At 56.0% G+C, this 17,369-nt stretch overlaps 7 protein-coding genes across 7 annotated transcripts; 2 read left to right on the forward strand and 5 right to left on the reverse strand.

Annotated features, from left to right (window-relative positions):
- Window positions 1-420: 420 nt before the first annotated feature.
- On the forward strand, window positions 421-1,599 carry K489DRAFT_306124 (nitrogen permease regulator 2; the record flags this gene model as incomplete). Its single annotated transcript, XM_033600559.1, has 1 exon — window positions 421-1,599. A coding segment is annotated over one exon (1,179 nt), but the record flags the coding sequence as incomplete, so codon positions are not given.
- Window positions 1,600-3,271: 1,672 nt separating this feature from the next.
- On the reverse strand, window positions 3,272-7,004 carry K489DRAFT_407769 (uncharacterized protein; the record flags this gene model as incomplete). Its single annotated transcript, XM_033607403.1, has 2 exons — window positions 3,272-5,255; window positions 5,320-7,004. 2 exons carry the CDS (start codon window positions 7,002-7,004, stop codon window positions 3,272-3,274), a joined length of 3,669 nt encoding a protein of 1,222 aa, XP_033462100.1.
- On the reverse strand, window positions 6,853-7,920 carry K489DRAFT_148138 (uncharacterized protein). The gene is made up of 3 exons (XM_033599197.1): window positions 7,522-7,920; window positions 7,339-7,444; window positions 6,853-7,213 (listed from the first exon to the last, which is right to left on the reverse strand). Exons 1-3 carry the CDS (start codon window positions 7,638-7,640, stop codon window positions 6,986-6,988), a joined length of 453 nt encoding a protein of 150 aa, XP_033462101.1. The 5' UTR covers window positions 7,641-7,920; the 3' UTR covers window positions 6,853-6,985.
- Window positions 7,921-8,718: 798 nt separating this feature from the next.
- Window positions 8,719-9,700, reverse strand: K489DRAFT_314152 (uncharacterized protein; the record flags this gene model as incomplete). Its single annotated transcript, XM_033600993.1, has 3 exons — window positions 8,719-8,957; window positions 9,044-9,134; window positions 9,236-9,700. 3 exons carry the CDS (start codon window positions 9,698-9,700, stop codon window positions 8,719-8,721), a joined length of 795 nt encoding a protein of 264 aa, XP_033462102.1.
- Window positions 9,701-9,807: 107 nt separating this feature from the next.
- Window positions 9,808-10,742, reverse strand: K489DRAFT_148187 (uncharacterized protein). Its single transcript, XM_033599198.1, has one exon. The coding sequence runs from the start codon at window positions 10,425-10,427 to the stop codon at window positions 9,915-9,917; it is 513 nt and encodes a 170-aa protein (XP_033462103.1). The 5' UTR covers window positions 10,428-10,742; the 3' UTR covers window positions 9,808-9,914.
- Window positions 10,610-11,414, forward strand: K489DRAFT_148233 (uncharacterized protein). Its single transcript, XM_033599199.1, has one exon. It carries the CDS (start codon window positions 10,792-10,794, stop codon window positions 11,281-11,283), a length of 492 nt encoding a protein of 163 aa, XP_033462104.1. The 5' UTR covers window positions 10,610-10,791; the 3' UTR covers window positions 11,284-11,414.
- On the reverse strand, window positions 11,373-14,805 carry K489DRAFT_148242 (uncharacterized protein). Its single transcript, XM_033599200.1, has 4 exons — window positions 14,505-14,805; window positions 12,356-14,440; window positions 11,594-12,166; window positions 11,373-11,509 (listed from the first exon to the last, which is right to left on the reverse strand). Exons 1-4 carry the CDS (start codon window positions 14,704-14,706, stop codon window positions 11,463-11,465), a joined length of 2,907 nt encoding a protein of 968 aa, XP_033462105.1. The 5' UTR covers window positions 14,707-14,805; the 3' UTR covers window positions 11,373-11,462.
- Between the last annotated feature and the right edge of the window lie 2,564 nt (window positions 14,806-17,369).

Here is a 17,369-nt window from a genome sequence, read left to right on the forward strand (position 1 = left end):
CTGTCATGTCATGAGGGATGGGATATATTGATGGGGTCAGCCCATTCCCGTTCGCTCATCCCTTCTGCTCCTCTGCCTCTCAACCACTGGGGAAATATGAGGTCGATTGATGATTGGACCTTACCACACGATAGCTACTTCTACGTCCATCTTCAACCCAATACACGTATATCATAATATATACATGATTTGAGCAATCCACCCACAGCGCCATCCTCACGTCTCTTTGCCATATATTCATTCATTCGTCTTGTTCAGTATCGCCGGCTCCAGAACATGTCGAACTCCTGCGTAATCCAATCGATCCGTCTGTGCCATGATTCCGTGACGTCCTCCAGTCATCCAAAAATGTCCGGGACTCGACCTCCCATCACAAGGCCGAAAAGTGACAACATGTAATTCCATTCCTCCACCGCCTCAACCATGCTGCAGGCCATCTTCTACGCCCGATTCCACCCCGAACGAGGCCCGTCCATCGTCCATCAATACCCCGATCACTCCATCATCTCGCCCAACAGTAGCGATGACCATCCACCTCCGATCCTGACTTGGGCCGACATCTCCGCCTACATCATCCCTCCCTACGACGTCTGCAATCGCCCGCTCGCTATCTGCACCAACGACGTCCGCGTCATCGCCCTGCCCGTCTCCCTCGAAGATGCCAAATACGCCCGCAACCGATTCACGTTCAACATCGGCTTCGTGGTCGCCGAGGACGAACCGGTCCAACCGTGGGAGCAGGTCCTGCGCAAGACTTCCCGCTTCCTGTGTCAATTGGAGATCGAGGATGGCCTGCTCGCGGTCGAAGAACACCTCGCCGGGCTGAAATGGGCGGGCGAGGATGGGTATCCCGCTCGTCGGGTCGGCATCGTACACGATCTCCTGCGGGACGTCTTCGATCAGCTCAACGACTACGGCGAGGCGTGTGTGCAGCTGAACGACTTTCATGTTCTCAATTTACGGCTCGAGGGTCCCGAAGACCACGATCGCCGCGACGACGTTTCGACCACGCACAACCCGGTCCGCCCGTGGCATGTTCCTCTGCTGATCCGCGACCTGCCCGATCCATCGACCTGGACGTGGGATCTCACCCTCCGCCGCATACACCCTTATATGGACGGTGTCAATCACATCCAGCGGATCTCCGAGCTCGCCGATGTCGAACTGCGCCTCATCAAGCGTGCGGTCCGCGAGATGATCCATCACGGTCGGGTCATCCTCCTCGACATCTTCCACTACCAAGCCGTCTATGCAGGCGCGAGCGGTCTCGTCGAGTTCATCAAGGACGTCGATGTTCAAGACGAATGTTGTGCGTACGTCGCCCTCCCACAGCCGCCTCCCTCCTCCACCAACAGCAACAAAGCACCCACTTCGGCGCCAGCGGTCCCTTCAGCACCGCCGCCGCCCACCCGACAATTCGTCATCGAACTCTACTCTGCTCTCCAGCCCGGCGTGTCCGTCGCCGACTTCTGCCTCGCACATCACGACGGCAACCCCAGCAAGCTCCCGCTGAACGCCCTCCTCGACGTCCGGCGTCTCATCACCTTTGGCGTGATCAAAGGCATCCTCCGCCGCCAGCAGAAATACGCCCTCGCCATCGCCGACAGCCAGGTCCCCGCCGCACCCCCCCAGAGCACCGTCTCCTCGCCTCCAGGTCTCCCACCGGCCCCGATGCCACAGCCACCACGGTCAAGTCTCACCTCGACATCATCCTCACCCACCAGAAACCCCGACACAGCCCCACCGGCCGGACAACCCACCAGCCTCCCCCGCTCCTCCCTGTCATCGAACACCGGCACCACCACCACCTCCTCCTTCACCACCAGCGCCCACCCCACGAGGCGTCCCTCCTCCCACATCCAACAACAACAACAGCAACAGCACGACCTGGCCGCCGAATTCGACCGCGCCTGGAAGAAGGCCGCCCTGTCAAGCGGCTGGGCGACCCCACCGACCCTGGCCCCACGGATCGCCCAAACCACCACCATCCCTCCCGCCAAGGCGATGGCGAAAACCCATCCCCGCGCGACATCCTCGTCGTCCTCGGCGTCGGCCAAAACGACCTCGACGGCCTCCACCGCGATCCTCTCCGCCCAGAACCCCAACAATTCAAAAGGAGTAGGCGGCATGCCGGGCCCCAACGAGACCCCCCACCCCCATCTGCCTCTCCAGCCCATCGAAGAAGCCGATGCCGCGATCGCCGATGCCGAAGACGACGACGAGGGAGGGCCCCCCGCGCTATCCGACGAGGGCGCCAGGCTGTGGAGGTTCCTCGACGGGAGACACCCGCTGGACCAGATCTGCGTGGAGATGCACTGGGGCGAGAAGCGGGTGGTGGAGAAACTGATGGGGGGAGGCGGGGACGGCGAGGGCGAGGGCGAGGGGTCGGTCGGAGGGGCCGGGTTCGGGGAGGTGGTGGTTTTCTGTGCGTGAAAGTTGGGGGATTACCGGTTGTTATGACCGGAGGGAAAATGAGAGAGGAGAAATGGATCGAGATCGATTGATTTTGAATTTAGGTGATCTTCGTCGACGAATCTTCCCCTCCTTGAAATTCCCCACGCAAATAACAATATTGATCATTCGCCAAAGTGGTCCCGCTCCTTTCGCGGTGCATCCGTCATACGCTCGTCATCATCATCATAATCGTCACGTCCGTTCGCCTACTCCATCCCATTTCTAGTAGTACAGTACAGCGGCTCCCGCGTTTTCGGGGAGGGGAAATGAACAGAGAAACAGAAAAACAAACAAACAAACAAACAAACAAACAAACAAACAAACAAAAAAAGAAAGAAAGAAAGAAAGAAAGAAAGAAAGAAAGAAAGAAAGAAAGAAGGAAAAGAAGGAAGGAAAGAAAGAAGGAAAAAGAAAGAGACCAGTGGGGATATTCGGAGGTAAGAAGGAAACACAAAACGTTGCAGGACACAAGCGGAAGTGGGACAAGACGGCCTCGCATGCTCCCTCGCAGAGGGGGATGTGCAAAGTGAAGGCCCGGAGGAGAACGCATAGAAACCAAAAGCCGGACAAAGAAGGGAAGGGAAGGTATTTCCGAGGAAAGAAGAGAGGAGAGGGGACTCAAAGGTAGAAAGACGAGATGGGAACTCCTCGTGCACTGAACAGAAGTTTGGAGAAAAGGCAGGAGAGGAAGGGCGAATAGAAGCAGAAAAGAAAGAAAAGGAGAAAAAGAAGAGAAAGAGAAACAAGAAGTCCAAAAGCGAAACCCTTCATCGTGATCATCATCATCATCATCGTCATCATCATGCTCCATCCTCCTCTACGCATGCAGCGTAGCGACCCAGATCAACACCCCGATCAACACGAAACAGAACGTCCACGCCACGACTCCGACCGGAAGAAACATGACCAGCGCCTCGCGTTTGTGCTCCGGAGCCATCTCCACGAAGCGATACTGCGTCTTCTTCGCCATGAGCGGGTCGAAATGGCCCCAGGCGAACGCCAGTGCGGTGAAAGGACATACCGCGGTCAGAAGCATGTACCGGCGTGAGAGGGCCTGTGCGGCTTGCGCGCCTTCGTCGTGGCCGTCCCATGCGTCGCGGATGAGGGCGCGGTTGCGGCTGTTGATGAGATAGCCGATGCGGGGCCGCCAGGTACGTGCGACGGGGTCGTGGATGGGTGGGCTCATGGCTGCGGCTCGTTCGAGGCCGTTGGGGGTGGCGACGCGAGGTCGGTCGGTCCAGGAGGATTGTTGGCGGATCAGTTCGTCGGCGGTCAGGGCGCGGCCGCCGGGTTGAGCGGGCTTGGGGAGACTTGAGAGGCGGAGTTGGCGGAGTTCGGTTTGGCTGTTCATGGCGGAGCGGAGGGAGGGTCGTTGTGCTGGTGTGGCGTGGGAAGCATTTACGCCGAGACGTGACTGGAAACCTGGAAGCGAGGCCCGAGATCGACGCGGGTCGTTTGGAGGGAGAGGCCAATCGACGGCCTCCTGCATCGGTGACCAGGATCCAACAGGCATGTCTGCAGGCCCTGGTGATGGTGAGCCATATCGAATGGTCTTGAATGTATTGGCGCTGTCACTGAATGCGAGTGCTCCGTTTGGACCTGGACTGTCTGGTTTGGGACTGCCCATCGGTGAGTGCAGCAGATGCTTTCGCTCAGATGTGGGACTCATTGTGATAATCTTGCGGAGACTGTCCCTCGGCCGATGGGGAGTCTTTGGTGGATTGCCGGCTTGAAGCTTCGCACTCATGGAATGCAAATCTGATGCAGAATACCGATTGAAGACGTGTTCGGTAGCTTTTCTTACAGCGAGAGGATTGCGAAGACGAATGATCTCCAACTCCCTCGCCTCGATTCGACGTTGCTCTTTTGCTGCCGGAGTAATGTCGACGGTAGCACACAGCTGACTTTGTAGGAATCCAATAGCCCTTTGGGTATCGTGGTCACCAAGGAGAGGCTTTTGCATAGACTGGGGCGTAATGCTTCCTGCGGGAGATCCCAAGTTCTTCGGTTCGAAGTTCTCCTTCTCATCATCTTCACCCTGATACGGTAGTGTTGCGAAGGAAGGGAGCTGATATAGAAGCTGGATATTACTTCCCGTCATGCTGGTATTTGCGTAACTGTCGTCACTAAACCTTCGCAACATTGTCAGATCTGGTTCGCTGTCGGAGATTTGAGTCTCCCATGCGCTGTCAGTGTCCGTTGGATAACCACTCCAACTCTTTCCACCATACTCATGGCGTGTTCGCGACGATTCGTAGCTACGAAGGCCTCGAGGTAGCTCTGGTGTGTTCCAGGTTGGTAGTGCTCCCAGGAAGCTCACTGGCCGATCAAAGTCCGAATAGGTAAAGGGATGTTCTGCAGGCGGGGAGACAAAAGACCTCTGCGAGCTGGTACGTTGGGCTGATTGCAAGATTTGTCTATCGCTGGGAGTGATGAGTAGGAGTTGATTGGTTTCACCATACGTCTGTTCGCTGGTCGGCAAGTCTGTCGGCTCCACATGGCGCCCATAACGGCGATTGGTGATGTTGAAGACTGGAGCTGGTGGCGAGGGAAGCGTAGGCGAATCATCAATGGCGATCTTCGGTGGCTGTACATTCTCCTTGTCGGACTCCATCTGTGTCGAGCGGCGATTGTGGGTCTTCTCAAGTACCGTGTGCTCGAGACCATGTTTTGTGCTTGACAAAATTGGCTCGCTTGCACTTTTCGGCTCCGCTGATGAGTCGCGACGAATGCTTCTAGTGTAGTCATAGCCGTCGATGATCTCTCGCATCGTCGTATCTGTCTCTTCTTCCAGATATGATCTATCATGAAAAACATCTGGTAAGTGCGCTCTTTATACGGAAACGTTGAGCAAGTTTCACATACGACGGAGCTCTCTTGACGACCAATGGCGAGGTAGACCCAACGATAGGCCTTTCCTGGCTGTGATTGAATTGTTCAACAGCGCTTTGCATAATGTGATCGATTCGACCGTTGCCGTGACCATTGTAATCTTCGCCGTCGTCGCTGACATGTAAGTCGAATGGCTCGCTCTTCTGAGAGAAGCGAGGCTGGAGATGTGAGATGTGTTTGAATCTCAATGGACTATGACGCTCATCGTTCCCATCGTGCCGCGGCCTGAGTGGTGCTGCTCCCAGGATCTCTCGTCTTGCGGCTTCGGCATCGTCATATAGAACGCGAGTTCTTGGACTATCGCCGTGGCTACGCAACGAAGTCTGGGAGACTTTGGCACTGATGGTCCCGTCGATGGCCATGTTGTCGTCGCCGTCGCCGTCGCTATTCTCGTCGTCACTGACCGAATCGTCGATGTCAAAGTAATCGTTGTAGATGCCGTCAATTTCGGCTGGTGTTTCGAATTTGTGATTGCCAAGTAAAAGCGAAGCATGGGGATTGACCACATCAAAGGAAGTACCTTTGTAATGCAAAGTGGCGGCCGGACTGACTGATTGAGAAGGTGGTGAGGGCGGCGAAGAGGCGGATGGGTGATGAGAATATTGATGCAGGTCGGCGAAATCCATAGGGCTGACGGAATGTCGTGGTGAAAGGTCATCCTCCTGTGTTTCACCATAATCTGCCGTGACATGGTGAAACTGAAATTTGAACAGTGCAAAGGGCGATCTCGGGTCATCAATTTCACCACCGGCACTGTTCCCCACCGCCGCCTCGCCCTCACTGCCAACATGTTGCCGCCGCTGAGCGCGGTGACTTTCCAACACATAGCTCTCGGCAGTCTCTCTGAAGCTTCGTTTTGGAGTCTCGTTTTCTCTTTGTTGGAAACTCTCGCCATGCCTCCCAACCGAATCAGGCCTCGTCGCCTGATGGATCAAAACATCGGGGGTGACGATCCTCTTCAATAACCGCTCCTTCTCAGCATCATCAAGAGCTTCAAAGTCAATGGCTGGCTCAACCACCACGGCATGTACCTCCCAGACCCCGTTGCCGCCTTCAGTCCACATTGCGCCGTCACCACCCGCCTCCCACCTAGGAAGACGTTTGGCAGACTTGTAAATGGGGAATTTTCGCTTGGTGCGAATAGGCTCATTCAAAGGAATAACTTCATCCGGCAAAGATGAAGCAAATGGGTTACAATCAAGCGAATCTGGAGTCTGTGTAGGCGTGACTGACATGGTTGTAGCTGTCGACGTCAGCGACGGAGATGTGATGCTGGAACTTCGCGACATGTCCGAACCGAACGACGGCGAGGAAGGAGGAAGGAGTGCAGCAAGATTCGACAAGTCCTCGGAATTGAAACCGGAGTCGAGCTGAGTGGTGATGGTAAGGTTATGTTTTGACTGTTTCCGTCGCACTCGCTTGGGCTGTGCGCCGGGTGCTAGACTTGCTGATGTCGAATACCGATGTTTCCAGACATCATCCAGGATCGTATATTGATGCTTCCGAACGTCGTCCAAAGTCAGAAAAGGAGCTGCAGATCCGTTCTGTAGACTGCGGTCCTGCAAACAAGCTCGAAGCATCGAGTCTTGTAATGATGTCGGGCTCCTCGCTTGCAGACCGGATGTGGCCCAGATCTTGTTCATACGATCGACGTCCATGGCGTGGTCCAACCAGCCGATCGCAGGTGCACAGAGGGTACACAGCTGTCAAGATCGGCTTTGCCAGGCGGCAAATCACAAGATCCGATGTCTGTAAGGCTGCCTCTCATGAGCCACACACACTCTCCACGCCGAGCTGTATTGCTTCGACGATCGATCTCAGCGCGTTTGAAAATCCGGCGGGAAAGACAGCATGCGCAAGTCGCAGGCTATGAAGTTCGTTAACGGAAAGTAAAGAAAGCCACCCGAAACCATCGTTGTTCGGGATGGTCAATTCGGATGGTATCGTCCGGGATGCGGTTGGCTCTGCAGCACGAGCTTTGGGTAGACATACATGTAAGAAGGAGCCAACAGCAAATGGGCTGTCGATCGGTTTCAGTTTCAGGAAGGATGCATGCAGGCAAGCGACAAAGTACTGCGTGTATGCACTATACCGTACACTGGCTCACACGTTTCGTGGTCAGGCAGGTTTCGGAACGGTAAGTTGCTCCAGCCGTGCATCAGCGATCTGACGGACATATGAAGTCTTCCATGGAACTTTCTAATCATTATTCCATGCCAATCTAGGCGGAGGAAAAGCGTGACGGCGACCGGCGACATCATCACCACCACCACCACCACCATTACCACCACCATTACCACCAACACCACCAGCAACTCGAGCGTCTCCTTTGCGTCTCCACTCCATCACACGCAACACCACCACATGGCACCGGAATTTACATCACCGATCAGCGCTGGGGCGAAACCTTCCAACGGATGATGGATGGTGACAAGAGGAGCCCATGACGACTTGAACTAGCCACGCCAAACAGGCACGCGCGGACACAGCCCAGAGTGTGGCACGCTTGTTTAGAAGGGAAGGATGGAAGACAGAAAAGAAAAGGCCTACGTTGGATCAGAGTTTATCAACCAGTCTGCATGTCGGCTCAGCCAATCGATGCCCCAGCCCATTGGACGGAAGCAGCCGCCGCCAACCTGCGAACCAATGAAACGTCCAACACGCCAAATTCCGACATTCTGCATGTCTCACTTGCACTGCCGTGGCAGCAAAAGAGACGAGGGCGAGGAATGTGAGATGCAACCTATTTTACTAATAGCGTCGCCCCGATGACATGAGCACCCGACCGGTCGGTATGCGCGACATCGACCGGTGTCGGGAATGTGGTGTGAGGATCCCCTCGTTCCTCCCGACCAATGACGTGTCGACATCACATCTGCTCGGCGACACAAGGAACGAACTACCGTCGTCGCATGGCGTGCCATCGGGGCGATGAAACCGTCAGGACGGACACAAGTCTGACGCCGCTCAAAGTCTCGATGAGTCTCGCACCCGTAAAGCGTCGGACTGTGACGATGGTGATGACATATCGTTTACGGCCCCGGACGATCCGGCTGCAAATAGATGGTCACGCCGAATCTGGCGTTTCTCGAGCCAAGTTTCAGCTTGATTGTCACCCAGACGTTCGCCTTGCTTGCCATCACACTGGCGGCCGCGGCAATGCCGAAATGACAACTCCCCTCGCTCGTCGAAAGAGCTTCGAGGATTTTATGTCGCCATCGCTTCAAGTGGCGCGCACTACGAAACCGAGACTTTATTGAAAATTTCCTTTGCAAGAATCGAATCATTGAAATTACAATAAAACTTGGCATTGGTTTCGCTCGGCTGTCGATCGGAATCTCTCCGTACCAGGCAATCCCTTCCGGGTAATGTTTATTGTAGAGATGACGAACACAGGCCTCGCACAGCCCCATATGATGCTGCAGCTGTAGCCGCGCCGACGACCAACGTCTGCAGGGCATCCCATGCTGCAATTCGGCGTGAACATCCGTTCGCGATTTGCTTGGCATAACCGGCGATGATTCGTAAGACGCCAGCAGCTCCGATCGATACGAATAGAGCGACTTCGATTCGTTTCATCGGGAAGTAAGGGATCATGGGTAACAGGCCGCCTAACGGGAATGGAATTTTCCCTTCTCGTCAGCACACTTCTCATGCCCCTCCTCGTTTGAGCAATACTACGCACGATGTCACATACCGAGAAAGTACGCCAAACCCCTGACGAGCCCTTCGACACATGCGATGCCCACTTTTGGCCTGGCGAGCCTCGATTCGAAATCCATCATGAACTATCGAAAGAGACTATCAGCGGAAACGATATCACGTCAAGTGAGGCTTGCAAGGTAAGTCAAAGCCAGGAATTTACTACACGCAGCCAATCTCGACTCACCTGCACCCACAACACCTCGTCACGTCTCAAATCTTCCACTACGCCCTTGCAAGGTCCATGACCGACACCATACCTCCCCAGAATTTCTCCAACCATTTCTACCCCTCCAATAACACCCAGACTGCGACCCTCCCCGGCGATGGCGGCGATGGTCCGTTGTCGCATGGTTGATCTCTCCTCGTCATATCGTTTCTGATCGATTCTTGCTGTGAGAAATGTCTCGAGGCTGGTGGTTACCGCTCCTGCGACGAGTGCTCCTAGACCTATCGTGAGGAGGAATTTCGCGGTGGTCAGGAATGATAGGCCAACGGTGAGTGCCACGGGAATGGTCAGGCCGTCGATGAAGCTGGCTACACCACCTCGCGCGATGACCGTGGCCCATCGCTCTGATCCCTGTCCGCCTTGTGATGGTGCCAACGATGGCGTTGGTGAAGAATAGCAATTGCGGAGAGGACTCGACAGCATCTTGATTTTAGACTCGAGAACGAGGCTGTGCCGTGGAATGTGGCTTCACTCCGACTCGAACGTAGTTCTGAAGGGACAAATGCTTCCTCTTCAACCTCACTTCGCCCTCCCATCTCGACACAAAACAGGGAAGACACCTCACTCCGATGACTTGTCAGCCTCATATCCATTCAAACATGGTCCCTTCCAACCTCGCTGTCATCGTGACCACGCCTTACACATGCGCTGGCGGTGTATCACAATCCATACCCAGGCAGATGTCATCCACTTGGCATCGCTGCCAGCGTTGATGCTGCGCGCCCTTGCACGCGGATGTAACATCGACCTCCTCTGCCAACAACCATATACAGGCATCGGTAGATTTGACTGGGCACCGCGATGGCTTGCTAAATGAAGGCCTGCACTGATGAGTGATATGCTCGCCCTGCTTTCTCGTGTTGAGTGTACATCTACACAAGTGAAGGCGGGACGCGATCGTTTCTATTAAGCTGTTGGAGTGTGAGCCCCCAGTCTCCTGTATATCCCACATCGTGAAATGCCATCGAGACCGCGAGGGAAATCCAAGGGTGTGACAATGCAAATGGCTGTAGACCACCACCTCTCCTCCTCCTCTTCCTCCTCCTCCAAGTAGGTTCCTCCTCCCCCAGCTGCACATACACAAGAACAAGAACCCACGGGCGTACCTGTACGCGGCTGATGCATGTGTTGTCACGAATCCACTTTTCATCCAGTAGGCCCCCGACTTTTCTTTGTCTGCCCAGATGTTTCGGAAAGGACGCAAAACAAAAGGTTGCACCACAGCTCCTTCCTCTTTCCCTCTCTCCTCCTCCTCCCTCTTCCGTCTTCCCTTCCACCATTCTCTCCTGCATCCCCTCGGAGAGGAGAGGAGAGGAGAGGAGAGAAGCAGAGATCCATGACGCCGCACTCTTTTCCCCCGCTGCTCATCGATGCGTGAGTGAAACGCTGTGTAGGCAACACGGGGACAAAACGGCCATCCCAGGTGGCCGGGAGGCTGTGTTCTAGAAATATAGAGACAGAGGAAACGGGAAAGTCCCTCTGGGAGAGATGCGCAACTTTATGCGTGCCTGCCGATGGTTCTAGCAGTTCGAGAGGAATTCCTTGGGTGTTCATGGACAGGCATCGGCATGATCGGTGAGCTAAGTACGCTCTCCTTTTTTCAATCGAAACGGCTGCCTGCGGATCTATATCACGATCAATCAATCAATCAACGAATCGTCCTGGTCGGTCATCACCTGCGCTCCATGGAACGGCTACAAGAGGAGGGACGGGGAATTACGAGAGGCGGCGGCGGCGACGAGCAGACAGGGTGGACACACAGGTCGGGTCGGCGAGGAGATGTCCGACTCCCTCATCATTTCTGTTTCAATTCCTGCACTCTCGAGACGAGAGAAGAGGGTGGTGGTGGGCGTGGGCGTGGGTGTGTGTGCGCCCTGGGACATTTTCGACCAGGGCGAGGGAAGCATTCAGAGGAAGGGGGGGTGGAAGTTCTTTTATCTGCGCCTTCCGGGTTTGTTGTTTTTCGACTTTGCGATTTCTCGCGTCTCGCAAATTTCATTAAATAGTTACCTAGGTAGGGAGGGAAGGAAACAAAAACCTGGAGATGATTCTTTTTTCGTTCGTACTTTCGATGGCATTGCTCGGTCTTCATATCCCGTTGCATTGCATTACATTGCATTCCGTTCCGTTCCGGATCCATCCCACCACCGCCGCCCGGGAGAAGCGAGGGGGGCAGAGGAAAAATCTACCGGTGAGATTCCCCCTCCCGGCCGTCTTCCGTCCCCGTCGCCGCCGTTGACGAGCCCCCATCCAGGATCCCCAAACCCCTAAAATCCGCCTCCCTGCTCCCCAGCTCGCTCCCGTCCTCCTCCGCGCCGGCCGCGTAGCCGGTGCTGTCCCGCGTCCGCTCGCTCGCGGCGGTGCCGATGCTGGCGGCGTCCTCGGCGTGGTGGAAATCGCGGAGGGCGTCGGGGCGCTCCTTGCGGGCGCGGGCTTTGGCGAGGGAGATGGTCTTCTGGTTGTAGGTGGTGGTGACGGTGGCGCCCGGGTCCCGGTCGATGGTGGCCTTCATCAGCGCGGCCATCCAGAGGCGGCCGGCGGAGCGCGACGGCAGCGCGAAGTAGTGCACCGTCGGCTTGGTGAAGTTCACGCCCTTGGCGAGCCCGGTCTTGGGCGGGAGGAGTTTGAAGATGAAGAGGCCCGAGTCGTCGTCGTCGGCGGCGGCGGCGGTGGTGGTGGTCGAGGTGAGGGCGGTGGGGCTGGCGGTGGCGGAGGCGGAGGTGGAGTGGGCGGCGCGGGTGGGGGAGAGTTGTTCGAGGGCCGGGGAGGGCGCGGCGCTGCTGGCGGCGCCGGTGACGGTGGCGTGGAGGCCGACCAGGGTTTCGTTGTGGGCGGGGAGGACGCGGTGGAAGGAGATGTCGATGAGACCCTTCTCGGAGGTGTCGTTTTCGGAGTAGTAGTATGAGAGTCGTCGGCCGCGGAGGATGAAGAAGCGTGGCTTCCAGGTGGTCATGAGACTGCCGGATTTCTTCTTCATCCAACCATGGTAGTCCGCGGTGGGGATCTGTTCGGCTGGGGTTTTGTTCTCCAGACCGCGGGTGTAAGCGGAAGTCTGCTTCTTCGACCGGGCGGGGGTACTGGTTGTGGCGCCACGAGCCCGTTTCGTGGATGGTGGCGGTACAGGTATGATCGCACCACCAGATCCGGTCGATGCGCGCGCCGAGTCGGCATCCTTATCGGTCGTTGCTGGTGTGCCGCCGACAGTCGAGGAGATGCCTGTCCAGCTGGGCGAATTGAGGCTTGAATCCTTGGCCTTTTCTTGTTTTGTGATGGCCTCACTGACAGACCGGGTCCCCTCCATCGACGCAGTGTTCTGGTATGGGATACCAACAGTCTTGACAACAGACCCTTCTCCTTCGGACTCCTTGACACTCGCCACAGTGGCCGCTGCCCCTGAGGGAGCACGATTCATTGTGTTGCTGTCGGAAGTCCGTTTGCTGCCAACCGCAGAGCGCAGCGCTTCGAATTTGTTGTTGATCGACGAGTATAACCCGGAGCTACCCGTCGCTGCGCTATCGCCACCAGACTTCTCGACGGGTGGCAGCGCCGAGATGTCGGAACCACCATCGCTCTCGGCTCCCCGAGGACTTCCCACAGATGTGGTTTTCGATACTGTTCGGATGAGCGATTCTCGTGCGGGCGCACTCGCGGGTGTGACCGGGCTTTCCTGCGTCTTTTTGGCGAACTGCGAGACGGTAGCGATGCGAAGCGACTCGAAAGCTCCATTGATTGCGCCCCGTGCGCCCTGTGTTGGCGCAACGTCCTCTGCACCTCCTTCTTCATGGATGTTTGGCACAGAGCTGATGCTTCCCTTGGCAGACCGGCTCGTACTGTGGCTTCTCACATGGCTCGAGGAAGCGTTGGCGGCACCGGAAGGCGTTCGCTTGACCAAAGTCTTGCGGTTCCGGCTCTCGACCTCGGTGGAAGAAAAGTAGCCGCGATCCAGATCGCTCGGGGAACCGGTTGCTAAGAACGATCCTCCGGCATTGGCATGTGAGTCGACACTCGTGGTATGATTATGACCCGAGACTTTGCCGGTGATGGAGCTTACACTCCGCTGATCCGTCGAAGGCTGCCTGCGGTGCGCGGGCAAAAGATTGGTGCCGTCCGTCGAGGTAGAATCCATACTTGAATGTCGCCGGGCGTGGTTGAGATTGCGGACGTTCTGCGCAGAGGGCCGTGAGCTATCTGTGCGTGATGTCGGCGCTTGGGCGGCCAAGGTGCTGTTGTTGGCCGCGATGGACATGGTTGGCGCCGACCAAAAGGAGAATGAAGGAGTTTTGGTTCGTCCCAAGGCGACCGGGGGAGAGGGACGATCTGCGACCAACCCTGCCGGGGATGCGGTGCCCACGGTCGAACTGCGCATGCGCGAGACCTCGCGCTCCTTCTCCTCAGCTGGCGATTGTGGCTGCAACGTCGACAGGTCTGGCAACGGCGGCACTGGCGGAGGCGCAGGTGCTGGGAGAGAAGCGCGCCTGACCTCATCCTGCAATGCTTTGATCCGATGCCATGTCTTGAGTCTCCTCCCCACCGATCCCAGCTCAAACTCTTTGATGAACAAGCTGTTCTGATCCATGGCCAGGAGGACCTCTCCGCTGATGTCCTGCTCAACAAAGACATCACAATGGGCTCTTTCCACTCCGATGTCCTCGAGGTATTCTGCTACCCGTATCGGGGACCAGGCGTGTACTTCCGCCTCGGTGTACAATTGTTGTTCCTCCTCGTCCGTCTCTGCGCCGGCGATGTAAGAGCGACGACTCAACGGATGCGACGAGTACATGCTGCTGACCGATTCGCGCTTGTTCGGAGTGGAGTAGGACGACCGAGGGGTGTGCATGTCGGTGATGTGCTCGTCAATGACCGAAAGCGTTTCGCTCATGACTGGAGAGTCCGAGTTCATGGAGATGTTTCGAGTTCCTATCGATGAGCGGCCCGTGTCGCCTTTGGTGCGAAGACCAGTTTGGATGAGTGGTGATTGATTGTTGCCGAGACCGGAAGATCGCGATATCGAGGAAGAGGTGGTCGTCGGGCTCTGCTGTTGCAGCAGGGAGGTGCTCGGTGAGGTGGTGACGGGAGACGAAGAGATGGATGGCTGTGGCTCGACTGCACGAGGTGGTCTGACAGCTGCTGGGAGGGTAGGTTTGGGCGCTGGCGTGGTGTAGACTACATCGAAGCTTAGTAAATACCCAGAGCGACGCGCTGGTTGCGTTTGCGATCGACGACTGACCTTCGGGGAAGAGACCACTCTGACCATTGGCGAGATGCCGGCCCAAGAACCACCCGTCGCCAAACTCATCGTCGCGCTCAATCAGCTCGATGCGATCGCCTTTGGCCAATGTGAGTTCGTCGGGTCCACGAGCAGCAAAGTCGTGGATGACGAGCAAGATTGAGCCTGGCAAAGCACCGCGAGCGCCGCCTTTGGTCGCCATCGTGTCGGCGCGGCGATGGTGATGTGCTGTCGCAGGGTGTCGCTTGTGCTGCGGAGTAGTAGTGGTAAGATGTCGCTGCCACCCAGGGCTCTGCGCCTCTGTCGAAAGCTTCGGTCACTCGCGCACGTCGGGCGATGCTCGAGAAGGTCGACGACAAAGCCGGCGACGTGACTTGCGCGCGAGCGGTGGGTGTTGTCAATGGTGGGTGATCAGGCAGCCGGGACGTCTGATGATGAGGGCATACAATCTGGCATCAACGGCGGATTTGACAGCGGAGACGGCGGCGGCGGGCGGCGGGCGATGGGCAATGGGCGATGGGCGATGGGCGGGCCGAGCAGAGGAGAGGCTGGTAGGTTGTGGGGAATAAATTGAGTGGAGTGAGTGGAGCTGCAGGTGACGGTTGCGCGGAAAGTTTATACGGAACTTGTCTCGTCGATGATTTTAAATCTTTCCTTGTTCTGGAACGTCAACCGTAACCAAGCGTTGCGTCGGATGATGCGCTATGCTATATACCGTTGTGACTGCCGACGATGATGTTGTCCTGTACGGCACGGCACTTGTTGAGGCAATCCATGCGCATTGGCATATGTTCTGGACTGACTTGACCGTACCTAGGTAGGCGTGAGTGGAGGAGGGATCGATGAGGGGAAAAGAAACCATCCGACCAGAGACGACCAGCCACCAGCCAGATTCATGCGCTGCGGGAAAGCCCTCGCTAAGGCGTATAGATCGTGCTCCCCAGCGCTACTAATACCGAATCCGAATAGCCCCAACCCTCCCGACTCTGCTTGGGCTCCGTCTGGAACACGCCTGGCGATGTTCGTGAGGCGGTGCCGGTGAGGATCTCGTCGCGTTGATGACAGGAAGGAGTAGAAGGAAGTGGATGAATGCGCTTCTGCAAGAAATAAATTCCCTTCGTGCCTGTTCATCAATCGAAATCACCACCACCACCGCCGTGGCGATGCATTCATGTCCCTACCTAGGTACAAGAACAACACCCAAGGCGCTTGGTCGGAGTTAGGGTCCTGCAGATCCGATGCACGATGGCACGTCTGAGGTGCATGGAGTCTCGAGATGCAGACGCGACAGAGCTGAATTTCAGATGATATCAAGTCAGCTCGCGGTAGCAGACATACATGTGCTGAGCAGGGGTTGAACAGCAGTGGCAGGAGGTAGAAAATGATAATAATAATAATGGAGCCGACGAAACGGGAGAATATCCAGGCTGACAGTGGTGATATATACCAGACATGCGCAAGCACGCGATCCTTCTTTGTTGCTTCGTTCCAGGCCAGATAATTCCATTGGCCTCCAGGGTACATCTACAAGGCCCTTACATGTTTCGCATTCGCTGTGGGCACATTCGGAGAGTGCTTACTCCAGCACCGGGTCGACTTCCCTTCAATACTAAACAAAAACTCGTCGTGTATCGATGACCTTGGGCGGCAAGTCGAGAACGGTACAGGCAGAGCTTACGCGGCTGGCCCCCCCCCCCCCTAAAGCTGCAATTCGAAACTGTGTCGCGGCGTGCAATGACTGCTGCTGCCAACGCGGAGGACGATTCAGATTGTTTTGTAATGTATTATTTCCATCCGCGAACGCGCGATCGCATGTCCATCATCACTCACTGGTGTACGAAAGCGGTGATTATATATTATATATAACATGAGTCGGACAGGGCGCTCCGATGGCCAATCCGATCCTCGTCGTCACTTATAACTGACTGACACAGCACGTGTCTGCAGATTCCTCCAGATCCGTAATTGCAAAAGTACCTAGGTATCGAGGTCGCGTTGACGTCAATGCCTGTGCCGCACGCACGAAGCAGCTCGTGCATGGGCGATATAAACTAATGACGATACGTCTCCATACAAACCGACAGTAGAAAGAAATATGTGAGAGAGCACGAGCGAGATTCTTGTTAGAAGGGAAGCAGGAGAGCCCGCCGGGGAATTGTTATGAGACTGGTGGAAATGACCTCCAGGCTCCGGAGGGAGCTCCGATTTTAGATGATTGTCTTATGTCTTGTCTCTTAGATGTGTCAGATCGTCAGCACTACTGGCAACTTCAGTATGATAAGACAGTTAGCAAATGGAGTTGCACTATGTTTGGTAGAGGTTCATGCCTGTCTGTCGCGCTGAAGACTGATCTCAGATTCACCGATAGCATTATTTCCGGGGCGTTGAGGGCATTGGTGGCTCATCGACCCCTCACTCACTCACTCGCTCACTCGCTCGCAGTGCGTATTTGGTGCAGGCCCTGGAGAGCATCGCCGCCGGTAGGTAGCTTTGAACAGTCTTCTCTTCATAATAATCATAGACAGAACCAGCAACCTGGGAGGATGACCCTTCACATACAACTCCTTCTCGAACCTCCGCGAGCCTTCTTTTGGCCATCCGAGTGCCAATTGTTCGATCGTTTGAATACAGGCGCCATGCTATTCGAGTTCTAATTGGGCGTGGTGTATACACCGAGTACTTACTCCATTACCTAGGCAATCTGGGCACATCATGAGCCAGCAGGGTTTTTTGGGGGATTTGATGGGAGAATTTACGCGCCGTGCCACATGCTTGCAGCGATCGACGGCGGCGGGGACGCGACTTTTCCCCCCGTCGCATGAAACGACCCTTGGCTTGTTTGTCACATCTTTCGGACCTGTCGCA

Source organism: Dissoconium aciculare (genome assembly GCF_010015565.1).
Source record: "Dissoconium aciculare CBS 342.82 unplaced genomic scaffold K489scaffold_3, whole genome shotgun sequence".
Lineage (NCBI taxonomy): Eukaryota > Fungi > Ascomycota > Dothideomycetes > Mycosphaerellales > Dissoconiaceae > Dissoconium > Dissoconium aciculare.